This window comes from Scomber japonicus, chromosome 7 (genome assembly GCF_027409825.1).
Source record: "Scomber japonicus isolate fScoJap1 chromosome 7, fScoJap1.pri, whole genome shotgun sequence".
NCBI lineage: Eukaryota > Metazoa > Chordata > Actinopteri > Scombriformes > Scombridae > Scomber > Scomber japonicus.
The window spans coordinates 25,457,234-25,470,546 of NC_070584.1; the positions used below are offsets into that span (position 1 = coordinate 25,457,234).

Here is a 13,313-nt window from a genome sequence, read left to right on the forward strand (position 1 = left end):
TGTATGTCTCTGCTCTGGCATAAGATATGATTAAGGCCCGTTGTTTTGTGTTTTACCAAACAATTAATAATACCTCGATTTTTATTGTTGTTAAAAAAGCTGATCTGATATTCACTCTGCTTAAAGAACAGGATCCTCTGGTGGAGAGCACAGCTCAGAGTACAGTGTGCTTCTTATAACAGAAAGCAAATGAGCTGCTTGTTATGCACCAGAGGGATGAAAATAAAAAGGTTGTCCAATTTTCACTTGGACTGTTGTAGTGATATTCTTAAAATTCAAAATAAAACACACAAGTTTGGGGGAGAAATAAATGAAAATGAAAATAAGGAGTTTATGACATGATGCATTAGATACAGGGAGTGTGTATGTGAATATCACTGTTTGCTCATCTGTCCTGCAATCTACCTCTTTAATAAATAGTAGAAAAATAATCTTTTCCTCTTAATAGTGTTTTTCTTTATGTATTCATGTGGATAAGATACTTTTTTTTGTATTGTGAAGTTCATGGATATTCACGGAAATGTCCATATATTTAAAAAAACAAACAAAAAAAACCCTTTCATATAAGGCCAGCAGCCACTCCTTTGGAAAAAGGCAGCAACTTTCAAAGATGACCAACTTTGGAGTGTCAAACTGCAGAGCCAGGGAGAGTAACGTAACTGAATCGATGATAGAATCCCACATTAGATCCAGGTTGGTGTTGGAAATGCAGTATTTTAAGTCTTCATCCGAGATGTCCAGCAGTTTTCAAAAATGTAGGGAGTGCTCTGTTCCCCTCTTGCCAATCACCACAAGTGAGCTTAGTGGGGAAACAACCTGTGTGCAGCTTAGGATGGAGCAACATGGAGAAAGGGATCCCATCAGGCTCTAGATTTAATTTAATTATCCACTGCTTCTATAAAAGTGGTTGCTCTGGCCTTCCACATGGAAATAAAGAACTTTGTCCTCCCTCAAGGCTTTTAGGTTCCAGTTGTGCCCTCACCGACGAATGGGCTCCCAAAGAATGTTTGATCCCAAAGGTTTTTGTGTGCTCTTACAGAGTCTTGAATGTGAATGGATGGGGTTCAATGAGAAAAGATTGAGATGGAGATGTTGGCAGAATGAGACCATGAGGCTAATACTCATGTTAAGCTAAACTTCCATTCATGGCAGAGTTTCCAGGCACCATCCATCCTGACAGTACCCAAGGAGTGCCATTTAATCAAGCACAAATGTTTTTAAAAATAGTCTTTCATAAAAAAAACCCAAACAGTTCCATCCCTGGAAGGAGGGTGCAGATCCCACTGAGGATCAGCACTCTGCGTCCACACTGTGCACGGTTACTGCAGCTTGCAGGTGGTGCGTGTGCAGCGGGTGGTGATGCGTGTGCGTGTGCCGATAGGGGTGGAACTTGTGGCTAAGCAATGCAGCCGTCTGGGGAGGCGTGTCCAGGTCCAGGTCGTCGTCGTGATTTCCGACGTCAACGCCTGCTGAAAGCGGGTCGTTGTTGCCGGGTGGATTCTCGCTGTCTTCCTGTGGACTCATGGTGCTGTAGCCTGGAGACATAAAACAAGACAGCATTAGTGGACTATTACCACTATTGCAACTCTCAAATAAATGTCAGCGCACACGGCCCTGTTGTGACGCACAATCTCTATTAACTTGGGGTTAAGGACCCCATGTGGCCTCACCTGATAAGCAGACAGGGCCAGCAAAAAATCCCTGAACACTTGAAAAAAAAGAATATAAAAGTAAAGTATGCTCCATGAAACTGTAATTGCTAGATCATGACTTATTTTATTTTTTTATTGCTTGGCATTGTTAGCCTTTGATAGTGTAAAGATGGGAAATGTGGGGCGAGACAGAGGGTTATGAAACATAAAAAAATGTCCCTGGCTGGAATCACACAGAGGACACTGCAGTTATGTGTTATGCGCTTTAACAATGAGGCTACCAAAACATCCCTGATTTGCATGTTTTACCTTCAAATGCACACCCACTCAGGTTTTCAATGAAAAAAAAGGCAACAAAAAAATAAACCACCATGATATTATATAGCAAGCCTAATTCAGACACTGGTAGTCAAGCAAACGCGATGTACTTGAAGGTTACATGTATACCAGTTTGGCATAGCTACAATACACTGAAAAGAAATGGGAATATGCCGTAAAAGAAACAACTCAGCCAATGACACCCTCCAGTCGTAGACATTCAGCTCAGAAACATTCATGTGAATACATGGTAACACATAAAGCCTCTGAAAGCATTACATAATTACTCTTTGATGGCACATTGACAACTTAAAAAAACCCTATGGGCAATTCCTCCTTATGGTTTCAGAAAATCTTATACAATGTGGGGAGAAAAAAAGAAGAAGATGCATGCATATTTATGACCAGTTCCCTACACATTTTGCACATACTTTCAGCCTCGGGATAGAGAAACACAAGCCAACATGGCAGTTAGGATACGTTGCTAACTGGAACAGTGGGAGGGCAATACTGCTGTCATAAAGAAAAGCGATTAGTGGGTCAGAGAAAAAAGTAAATATGTGATTGAACTTTAAAAAGCCCAAAATGTAATGATAATAAAATATTTCTTAGGTTCTGAAAGCTTTATGAGTTTAACAGCAACTAACTTCAATTTCATCTTCTGAGTGGGTTTCATCACCTTCAAGGCCATTAAATACATGGTCTGACTTTTTTTTTTAATTTTGGGAACTGATCTGAAAATAACCCTCCTTTCCTTAATTCCTTTAGTGCTGTCTTTTTTCAACATGCTGCACGATGGCAACATCAATCTGTTATTACTGATGAGCAAATAACCCTGTAAGCCTGAGTACCTCGATGATTATATTTAGGAAAAAAAAATGCAGCCATTCTGGATGATGAAACATCAGACCTCCAGAGATACTGAACCAAGTGCTTTGTGAGCATGTGTGTGTGTGGGTGTACATAATAGTGTGTGTGTCATATAAATTTAAGTACGTGCATGTCTGTGTCTGGCCTTGTTTAAAATGACGACTAACAACATCTTCTATACTCCAAACATTTAAACCATCAAGTAAATTAATGTGATCCTACAACATTCTTATTTCTCATGGCTTTTGGAGTTTATAGTATCATGCAGAAATCTTGTTTTGTAGTGGCTAATCCCCAGCATAAGTTTAACACCACCAGGACCAAGCCAAAAAAAAAATCATTAAGTCCACAAAAAGATCTGCTTTCATTATGTTCTTGTGGTGTGGTTGTTGTGGTAACGTTCAGTATGAATCACTAAGGTGTCCTAAAATCCTGCTCTAAAGTCAAACTTACAAGCTTTCCAATAGTTCCCCCACCTTGATTTTCAGAAGATTAGCTGGGCTTTGATACTAAAAGAGAGAACGCTGACAAAGAACAGGAGAGACAGAGGAATGAGCAAAGGGAGTGACAAGGAGGGAAAAGAAGGGAAGAAGAGAGAAGGAGAGAGGAAGGGAGGGATTAAACGAAACGGAGGGATGGAGACTTCAAAGGAGTTCCAGACATGGAAGGTGCCAACTTCAGCCCAGTTTATCCCCTTTTCCCACAAGCAAGAGCCAGAGTTTCAGACAGGTCTACAGCTAACTCTGTCCTGTTGACAATTTTCAGCTGCACTAGGTGAAGGAAAGAAAATCTACCTTAATACCAAGAGATGTGACGAACTAGCGTGCGATTGCAGCTTGGAGACAGGCTCGAATTTCTAATTATGATCGGACCTTTGAGATTTCCAAACATTTGTAGTCTTTCCTTTTAACAGCTGGAAACAAGACTAGTCTAAATCTCAGAGACAAATCCTAAATAGAGTTTAAAGACACCTTAAAGACATCGAGATTAAGTCACAAACTGAATGTTGACTGAAAGCTGTATTTGTGTTTGACATATTGGGAAATGTGCTTATTTGCTTTCTTGCTAATAGATAAGAAGCGTTAACTATGTAGCTACTGCCATCAGCTATTAATACTTAATATTAAATGACAATATGTCTTTTATCCTCTTTTACTACATAGGTTTTCATTTTTCTAAGGATATGTTTTTGGGAATTTTTGCCAGTCGACATTAGACAAGTAGAGAGGAAACGAGGGTCCCCAGGTGGAATTGAACCTCAGGCATTGAGGTTATGTGGCATGCACTGTAATCATTCAGCTACCATAATGATCTATTCTTTATCTACTTTTAACACTGTGTGTTTCCTGCTGCTCTGTTGTTGTGTAATTTTTTACATGTGCTTATCTGCAATATGCAAGGTGTCTGTGAGTGTCTTTAAAAGCACTGTATAAATAAAATGTATTATAATGAATACTATAGCAGCCAATGACCTTAGCTTAGCATAAATACTGAAAAACAGGGGAAAAGCTAGCATGACTGACAAAAAAGAAAAGAAAACTGAGGTTTTAAATGAATGACATTACTGTATTTTCAGCTCTGATCCTCTGCTACATGGAGCCTCTGCGTGCATGCATGTATCATCATACCCTTCAGCGGTATGAGTGAGTGGATTGTGGCAGAAGGGCACCGAGCAGGGAGGAGCAGCAACTTTACAGCATCAACTTGGTAATGAATTTATTTTAATCCCTGACAGACTAACACCCTGTCTTTCCATTATTTTAAACTCATCATCTTCTCTGTCCCTGTCCTCTTGTCCTTGTGTTTCACTCCCATTTCCCTTCTTTCATCATTTTTACATCTCTACATCTCTCCACTTGTCCTCCAATTTAATTTTTTTTCTTTCTCATGCCAGTTACACAACATATGTTGGGCTTTCCTGTCCATTTATCTAGACTGCTCATGTGATTAGCCCCTCTTAATCACTTTATTATGCTCTATCTTCAATTATTCTGAAACATTTGTTTTGCAGATATATGTAAATTATGCTACGGATTAAAGACTTTCACTTAATTGTAAAATTATCTTTAATTATTTGGTGCGTACTATCAAGTGATGTCATGCAGCAGGGCAGGATATAATCTTCCATGAACTACAGAAAACAAAATACTAAGAAGAAGTAAGACATTAGAAATCAGTTTGTGGCCAAATCTAGTCTCACTTTCTCCGTACAGCTAACACTCTCCTCTCTTCAAACTAATCCTTTTTCTCTCTGTCGTCATCATCAGTTATACAATAAGTAACAGAGACACTCATTGCCAGGAAGTGAAGTGATGCCACATGTAGGTGTTAAGAGCCCTTGTGGGTGAAACTGTCCGTCCACACTAGTCGAGTGTCAGACTTGCAAGTTCTAAAGAGAACATGAGCAACTCTCCCAGAGCTACAGATGAGAGAAAGCAAGGTTCTGAAGCTGTGATATAATGAAAAGAACACGCTAGAAGCTGTACTGCTGCCAAAGAACTGAGTTTTATTTTTTTATTAAAGGTCATACCCAAGTCCAAAATGTGCAATTTTTTTGACAATGTAGCTAGAGTTTATTATGTCATGTTTTATGTCCGGAATATAATTTATCTTAGTAAAATATCCTAAATTTATAGAAAAGAAACTTTACTTAATGCCTTGTTGCTTCTATAGCCCTGGGTCACTGTGAGAGCCGCCAAAGCAGGGCAAAGCAGCTCTTCCTAAGGGACCCTAAAGCTTTCTCATGCCAGGTGGAGTATGTAAACCCTCCAGCTTGTTCTGGGTTTATCGCCAGCTTCTTCCAACACAAAATAGAAGTGGTTACCATTATGAGATCCCACTGAATATCTGAACACCTCACCCTGTACTTAGAGGTGGACTCAGAAACTCTGTGTTTTTGTACAGTTCAGCTTCTACAGTGGAATTTGGTTTCAGAGCACGTTGCTGTGTGTGGAGGTGCTGTTGCCCACATGGTTACATTTATATTAATATTCCAAATTTCCGGTTACGTATTCTTACTGTGCTTATATTGTTTCTGCCTGAGGCAAAATCTCAGCAGAACTTTTGATTTTATTTTATGGAGTGCAGGATAGGTCAGCTTTTTGTGTAAAAAGAACAACAAAAAAAATAAAACAAAAGACTGAATCATTTTCCACAGAGATTATTTTAGCCTGAACAATTGGTTGTGTAAGAGTAACGTAACAAAAATTGATCAGTAGCAAGATCCGCCTCCATGGAGAGCTGATTATGAGGATGTTTCCTCCAGAGGGCAGACAGGAAGTGAATGCTGCATTAAAGCTTATGAGCAATTATTGGACATTTTATATAAAACAATGCCCAAGGATATTATTGGTACTTCTTGTTCTGACTCAAAACTGTATCACTCAGTCTTCACTAAATATAAATTCTGACAGCAACAGTATCGTATATTCAGTTGAGTTAGACCAGATTTCACCTTTTAGATAACTATGCAAACATTACCAAGTTATAGGAATATAAGGAAAAGTCAGTTTTGCTTTCCATCAGTGCTGATTTTCTACATGATATTATGCATGTACATCAGCAGCTAGTGGTTTTGAATGTCATCATGCTTGTGCTTCTTTTGTAAGCCTCCCCCTGTCATTAATTATGTCCCTGTGAGGAATAGAGAATATATCTTACCATGGTCACTCTCCGTCCCCGATCGTCCCCAGTACCTCCGTCTCCGCTCTGGAGTGTGAGTGTGCCTCTCGATCACCGCAGCAATAAATCGAGTATTACTTACTGGAAGTTAGGAGAGGACACAGGTCAACACAAGGTAAGTTTAAAGCACTGTAATCACTGCATCAAAAGTATTCAAACCCTTGTACCTGTAAATACAAATCAATTTATATAATTAAACATCCAACAAAACTTACTGATTCCTCTGTCCTCGTGGCTGTCTTCATCCCTCTCATCTCTTTCATTATCCAGGTTGGACATTCTTACTGACATTTCTGGTGCAACGTTGAGGTGAAGAGAGTGGGAGGAAAGAAGAAGAAGAAGAAGAAGAAGAAGAAGACCAAGATGAGATAAATGCTACTATTTTAATATCTGAAGTATTGCAAACATGAAAAGTAGGAGTGATATGTGAACAGGGTTAAATTATCCAAACAAACCTACAACCCAAAAGCCTAAAGATGTAGTGGATATATGTGTGAAGATTACACTTAATATTCCAACTAGCTCTTCAGCCCAGATAATAACTCATCTACATTTTCCTCGTCTTCCTCGTGGCTTAATAACTAGGAGGAAAGCTTGTGTGTGTATATATATTCAGTTTATACAAGAAGGGAGTGTATACATGCTGCACCTAAGACTGCAATTTAAATTAATCTTGCCTTTGACCATGTGTATTTGTGTGTCTTGGCAGTACAAGCTAAAGTTGTGGAAGAGATTGGACATACACACACACACACACACACCATACACACACACACACACACACGCAAAGCTGAGCACTGCAATTTTCTAAGCAATTTCTCAGTGTAATGCCTTGTGATAATGTAACGACATACACTCCACCATCTATTACAAGCTGTTTACCAAACTATCCGACTGAACGTGACTAAGACCAAAGAGTTTTAATGAGACTATAATCTTGTTAGATGTTTTTGTCAATAATGCTGAGTAATTACACAAATCATGCAGCAGCAGCTGCTGTGTGATGCTAATGTCAGCTGTTTAGCTCCGACAGCATTTGCCACACTGCTTGTTAATGACACAGCTTTCTTTCTTAACACTGACGGTCACAGAAATGTGAAGAGAAAAATATGAAGGGTAACACAAACAGCTATCAGATTAGTTTCCATTGTTGCTCTTGTTCTTTTAGAACTACAGGCCAACCAGTAGGTGTAAAGCATACAACAGAGTCCAGTGTTTAAAAACTTTCTGAGCAAAAATATATTACAGCATGCTGTAAAAAGCAGTTAAAAGTGGTGAAATTTCATGTAACATCTGTAAGTTACAAAGATGTAAGCATATTTCTACATATGTGTATGTCCATCCTTCAGTCTTACCCTGTGCTGCCAATGGTGACATGTGCTGGTGTGAGCGCCTGTGGATTTGGTGTCTGTACGCATACACAGCCAGCACCAACACCATGATGCATCCCATGATGCCCCCAGCCACGGGACCCACAGGTGCACTCTTTATCATGTTGAGAGATGCCACCTCCTCGTCTATAGAAGAAATAGAGAAGGGGGTAAGGGGTAAGAAGGGTTTTAAGGGGTAATCCAAAGGATGAAGAAGTTATCCTCTATGAAATTGCAAAGGATTTCAGATGGCTTAAGAAGTGGCAATAAGACAAGCTGATACCATACAGTACAGGCTCAAATCTCAACTCTAGCTGCAATGCTAGTGTGCCTTCTACTTTGACTATTCTGTCATCAGTGTGAACTGCTACAGAGTAATTATCTAACTGCAGGCAGATGGTCGAGCTGTCCTTTGAGAAAACTGATTCAAAAACTGAAGAAAAATAACTGAAAAGTTTGAGCGGACATTCTGAAATATTGGTTTTCTGTGATCTATAAAAGTGACAGTTCTGCTGGTCTGAGGACCCAGAAACAACGTGACTTGTGGCATCTTTTGTGGAACCAACCAATGCTCAGGGCATTCAAATGTTAACTGGAAAGGTATTGTAACCAAGTTTAAAGGAGACATTTTTTGTTACCATTTCCTAAACGATCACTGTAGAGTATAAGATGTAGGGTATCTGATAGATTTAGCTTGTTCATCACAATTTTAGATTTAAAAACCCCCATCATATCTTAAAAGAAAAAATAACCATTTGTTTTGGGTAATAGTTTAGTAAAGCCTGCTTTCAAATCCACATCACTCACCCAGGAGCCCCATGCTATCCACGTAAGGACTCTTTGCGCCAACAATGCCCCCAAAACACTCCTTCTGCAGGGCACAGTATGGCTTGTCTAGATGGGTTTTACCATCTCTGTCCACCATGCACCATTCACAGTCCAACACACCGAAGCAGTCACTGAAACAGTACACAGCATACATAAAATGATCAAAACAAGACACAACTGGAAGAGCTTTTTCAGAGATTGGCCAAGTGGTAAGATCAAAAATGGTTTGAAAATGACTTCATTCAATAATTGAGTAGCAATTTAAGATTTGAAAAATGCAGCCACTGGGTGGCACTATGTTGTTAATGCATGCCAATTATGTTTTCATGGTTGACGTTTTGGTTTATTCATTACACCTGTTGGCGTTTACTGGGCATTTACCTGCTGGTGTATCTCTGGCTGCAGCGGGTGTTGATACACTGAGGCAAAGTGTCATGCAGACTGGAATCAATCACATTGAGACTGATGGGCTCCTGATGCACCTCGCAGCTGGGGTTTCTGCACAATACACACAATCATAAAACACACAAGGTAAAAATACAGAGAGGCACAGGTACACATTCTTGGACAAAATACAAACACAACATTCAGCAGACAGCATCCATTCAATTCAAAGCATGAAACATGATTACATATGACAAAGGCAGATAAAGTAAAATTGACATTAAAAAGCATGAGCCCACAAAGTAATGCCCTCAACGTGTCAATTTATGTAAAACAGCTCAAAAAATGAAAAACATCAATGCCGCTTGACACAAAACACGGAGAAAAAGTCTGACAGTGAAAAATGATAATTGCATGTCTTCCTGAAATGAAAGAAGAATTGGCATTTGAAACATTGATGTGCTGTCAAAGGCTGCTGATGGCTGATGAAAGGAAGTGGGTGAAACAAGAAAGAGATGTGAGAGACACTGTGAATGATGTGCAGAGTGGCAAAAATGGTAGAGGAAAAAGACTGAGACAGCTAGAGCAAAGCTAGATACACAGAGAGAGGGAAGTAAAAGTGAGGAAACACCCACTAAACATTTACACTGCAGCACACAGCTTCCAAAATGTTTGCTGGAGCACACACATGTCCACAATTCAAATAATAATAATAATAATAATAATAATAATAATAATAATAATAATAATAATAACCAGAACAAAGAGATCAGATCACATTACTCAGTTCTAAAGTCTTTACACTGGCTCCCATTCAGTTACAGAATAGATTTTAAAGTTCTGCTACTAGTCTACAAATCACTGAATGGTTTAGGTCCAGAATACATGAATGACATGTTAGTAGAATATAAAATCATTATTTTATGCTACAACCTTATATTTAATGCTCTATTCTTCCTATTTTTCTGCACTTTGTTTTTATTTTTCATTTTGTATTATTACTATTAGTGGGGTGGGGGGGGGGGGGGGGGTTAATTGTATGTTTTAATGTTTGGTTTTTATTTTTTATTTCTAAAATTGCATGTTTTTAATGTTTTTTGTTTCCAATTCTTACTGTTAAATGCTTGTTTTATGTAAAGCACATTGAGTTGCCATTGTGTATGAAATGTGTTATATAAATAAAGCTGCCTTGCCTCGCCTTGCCTAATAATGATCATAGAAATCTGAAAAAGACTTGCCAGTTTGGAGGGAAGTGTATGTATGTATGTACAAGGATTAAAGACATGATATTTACAAATGTCAATCATTAGTGCTAATGCAATGTATCATACAGTTACAGTATGTACCTAAGAAACATAATAAGCATCTGATGTTGAGACTGCAAATCATTTATTTATTTTCATTATGTACGTAAACATCATACAGTGATATGTACTTTAACTTATGGCAAGATATGACTTTGCATTGGGGTGCACTGGAACACATCTTGCATTTTAATCCATATCCGCAGTGCAGGAGTAAACTAAACTAAAATGCAAGTGTACAGAACGTGCTGGTAGTGTTTACCTGCATGACAGTATTTCACAGCACCCTTTCTCGCTTTCTTTATTATTTGTAAATGTCAACCTGAAGAGACTGTGTCTGCCTGGTTTGTGATTGACAGCTCACTGACTTCTCTGACATAAGCACTGCTACATTCCTGTGTTACTCTTAGTAGCTTGGGTAATTTTCCATTTAACAAACATTTGGATTGTTATAAATAAATATAAAATCATAGTTCTGATAACTAGCTTTATTGAGTTATAAATTATTAAGACTTGCTGTCTTCTAGTCTTTGTTCAGAAACTGAACATCCACAAATACTTCTGAGACAATGGGAAGCAACACTTTGTGGCACCACTACAGTAACAGTCCACACATCCTCGGAAAAGGGATCAGGCCTCATCATAAGCTTCCTAAAAAAACTCATTTACTTGTTAAGTAGTCTTCATATTACACTTATCACTTAATGTGAGCAATGTAAAATATGTGGACATAAATGCAGTGTAGTATGTGGCTAAGGATTCAGTCTTACACTGACCTGTTTTCAGCGCTGGTAAGGTTGCCTGTACACTCGTTGACCTCTAGAGGGCACTCACATGGACACTCACACTCATTCTGCTCCATTCTGAAAAACACAGTAACATGTTCATTGAGAAACATTCCCATCATGGTAAATTGTTATGGTAAACATAATTGACCATGGAATAATGGCTCAGAACAAAGGACTTCCTATAATACATCATACACTTGACAGAGCAAAAGTAAAAATCTTAAGAGGGAATGACCAACTTTAAGATAAGTTTTCAGGACAATGTATTGTTGTTATTATAAATAATAATTATATTATCAATAGAATAACTCTGCAGCTGCATTAAACGATCAAAGTTTAGGTCATAACCAAAGGTTTTCTTTCTAAACTTGAAAAAAGGCTAAACATCAAATATGTTAAAAAGAGGAATATCATCTTTGTGTGTGTGTGTGTGTGTGTGTGTATCATTTTAAAGTGTCTGGGAGCTAAACAGGTAGGTGAAACCCTGGTGGGTGTAAGGGTGAGGCAGAGACCTGTGGCAGTTGAGACAGAGCCGGTCCACAGTGCTGCAGGCGCAGAACGCCAGAGAGTCACATGTCTCGTTGACGATACCAGCAAATGCGTTGGTCCCAGGGATACGGGTCAGACGGTACTTAGAACAATGGCTACCATGGACAAGGTTGGTTAGATCCCCCTGAGAGAGAAAGACAAAGACAGAGCAAGATTAATAGAGCATCCCACTGGATGTCTGGGAAGTTTGAGAGACATTTTTAAAGATGTTCATAGTCCTATTTTGAAAGCAAATCCAATAATATAAAAATAAATTAGACATATTTTAATTATCAATCAGAGACGTGTAATATTAAATATTAAAAAATAACTTTACATTACTGTAAAGCTGTTGGCCTGAAATTGCTCTTTAACTATCTAAAACCACAGCATCTCCACAGCATCTCTAATATAATCATATTACTACAGAATAATTGTTGTAATGGTTGCAACACCAAAGATGACCACAAGATGGCAGTGTTATACTATCAGATATTCACATAATCAAGAGGGACCCTGAAGAGTGTGTCTGTATGTGTCTATAACCAGAAAAAACTGAATCTGATTTCTGCAGCCATTCATATATCCAGTTATCCTGTTTGTCTCTGACTTACCAGTATGCTGGTGTTGAACTTGTAGAAGCGCTGCACTGTGCGGTCACTAAAGCTGTTACAGAGGTTTTTCTTGACGAAGTTGGGATGGTTCAGGATATCATTTGCCACCAGTGGCTCCTGCCATCAAAAAGCCCAGAGGACAAAGTGATGAATGAATGAATTAAAAAAAAACCCAAACAAACAAACAAAACAGACAGCTCCCAATTAAATAGTTTGTTTACAGTTTACATGTTAATGGAGAGAATGACTGTGTGCATAAAAATGTTTTTATCTAATATGTTGTACACCACAATACAATCCTTCCACAATTAACTTATATTTATGTGGTGTTTCCCAGAAAACACTGGACTGATATTGAAAACCACATATTTACCTTGTGTGTGATGTGCTGTTGCTCTGCAGGGGCATGACCTTTAGGGTCAATGAGAGTGGGATGTGCTACCAGGTATCCCCTGTCCTCCATTATGAAGCACCTACAATACACACAGACACATATGTAAATGAGAGCAGTCAGTAACTGTTAATTCTTTGAGGGTGGAGGGGTGGGATGAATCTAACGACAAACGTTAACTTAGACCTGTTATACAATGAAACAACATTAACTACAATTATTTTAGATCCCTTTTTTTACCCCGTATCTAATCCAGCTCATCTATCTGCTTAATACTGCTTCATTCTACCTCCCTTTATTCCTTAAACATTCTGCCAAATACTGCTCCTCTCTGCCCCACACCCTCTTTGGGTAATCCTGTTTTATATGGCCCCTGAACATCAACAGAAAGAGCGTGAGGGAAGTGGAGATATTGGGGGAGGGGGGGGGGTGGTTAAGTGGAGAAGAGGGGACTTGGAGAGGTTGGGGTGGAAGAAAAGGATGAGAAGAAAAAACAAAATTGGAGACATAAAAGCTGGAGAAAGTATGTAGGATTGAGGCAGCAGCAACGCCACATCTCCAGCAGGAATGCCATGATAATCAGCT

The 13,313-nt window shown here is 38.8% G+C and overlaps 1 protein-coding gene across 1 annotated transcript in view; it reads right to left on the bottom strand.

Moving 5' to 3' along the window:
- Window positions 1-1,290: 1,290 nt before the first annotated feature.
- cachd1 (cache domain containing 1) overlaps window positions 1,291-13,313 on the bottom strand; it is an 86,377-nt gene continuing 74,354 nt past the window's right edge. The window contains exons 18-27 of the mRNA XM_053322154.1: window positions 12,711-12,810; window positions 12,338-12,454; window positions 11,708-11,868; window positions 11,184-11,270; window positions 9,101-9,217; window positions 8,699-8,850; window positions 7,877-8,038; window positions 6,737-6,814; window positions 6,501-6,602; window positions 1,291-1,535 (exon numbers count right to left, since the gene is read on the bottom strand). Of these exons, the coding sequence (XP_053178129.1) occupies window positions 1,291-1,535; window positions 6,501-6,602; window positions 6,737-6,814; window positions 7,877-8,038; window positions 8,699-8,850; window positions 9,101-9,217; window positions 11,184-11,270; window positions 11,708-11,868; window positions 12,338-12,454; window positions 12,711-12,810 (1,321 nt within the window). The remainder of the gene's footprint in view (window positions 1,536-6,500; window positions 6,603-6,736; window positions 6,815-7,876; window positions 8,039-8,698; window positions 8,851-9,100; window positions 9,218-11,183; window positions 11,271-11,707; window positions 11,869-12,337; window positions 12,455-12,710; window positions 12,811-13,313) is intronic.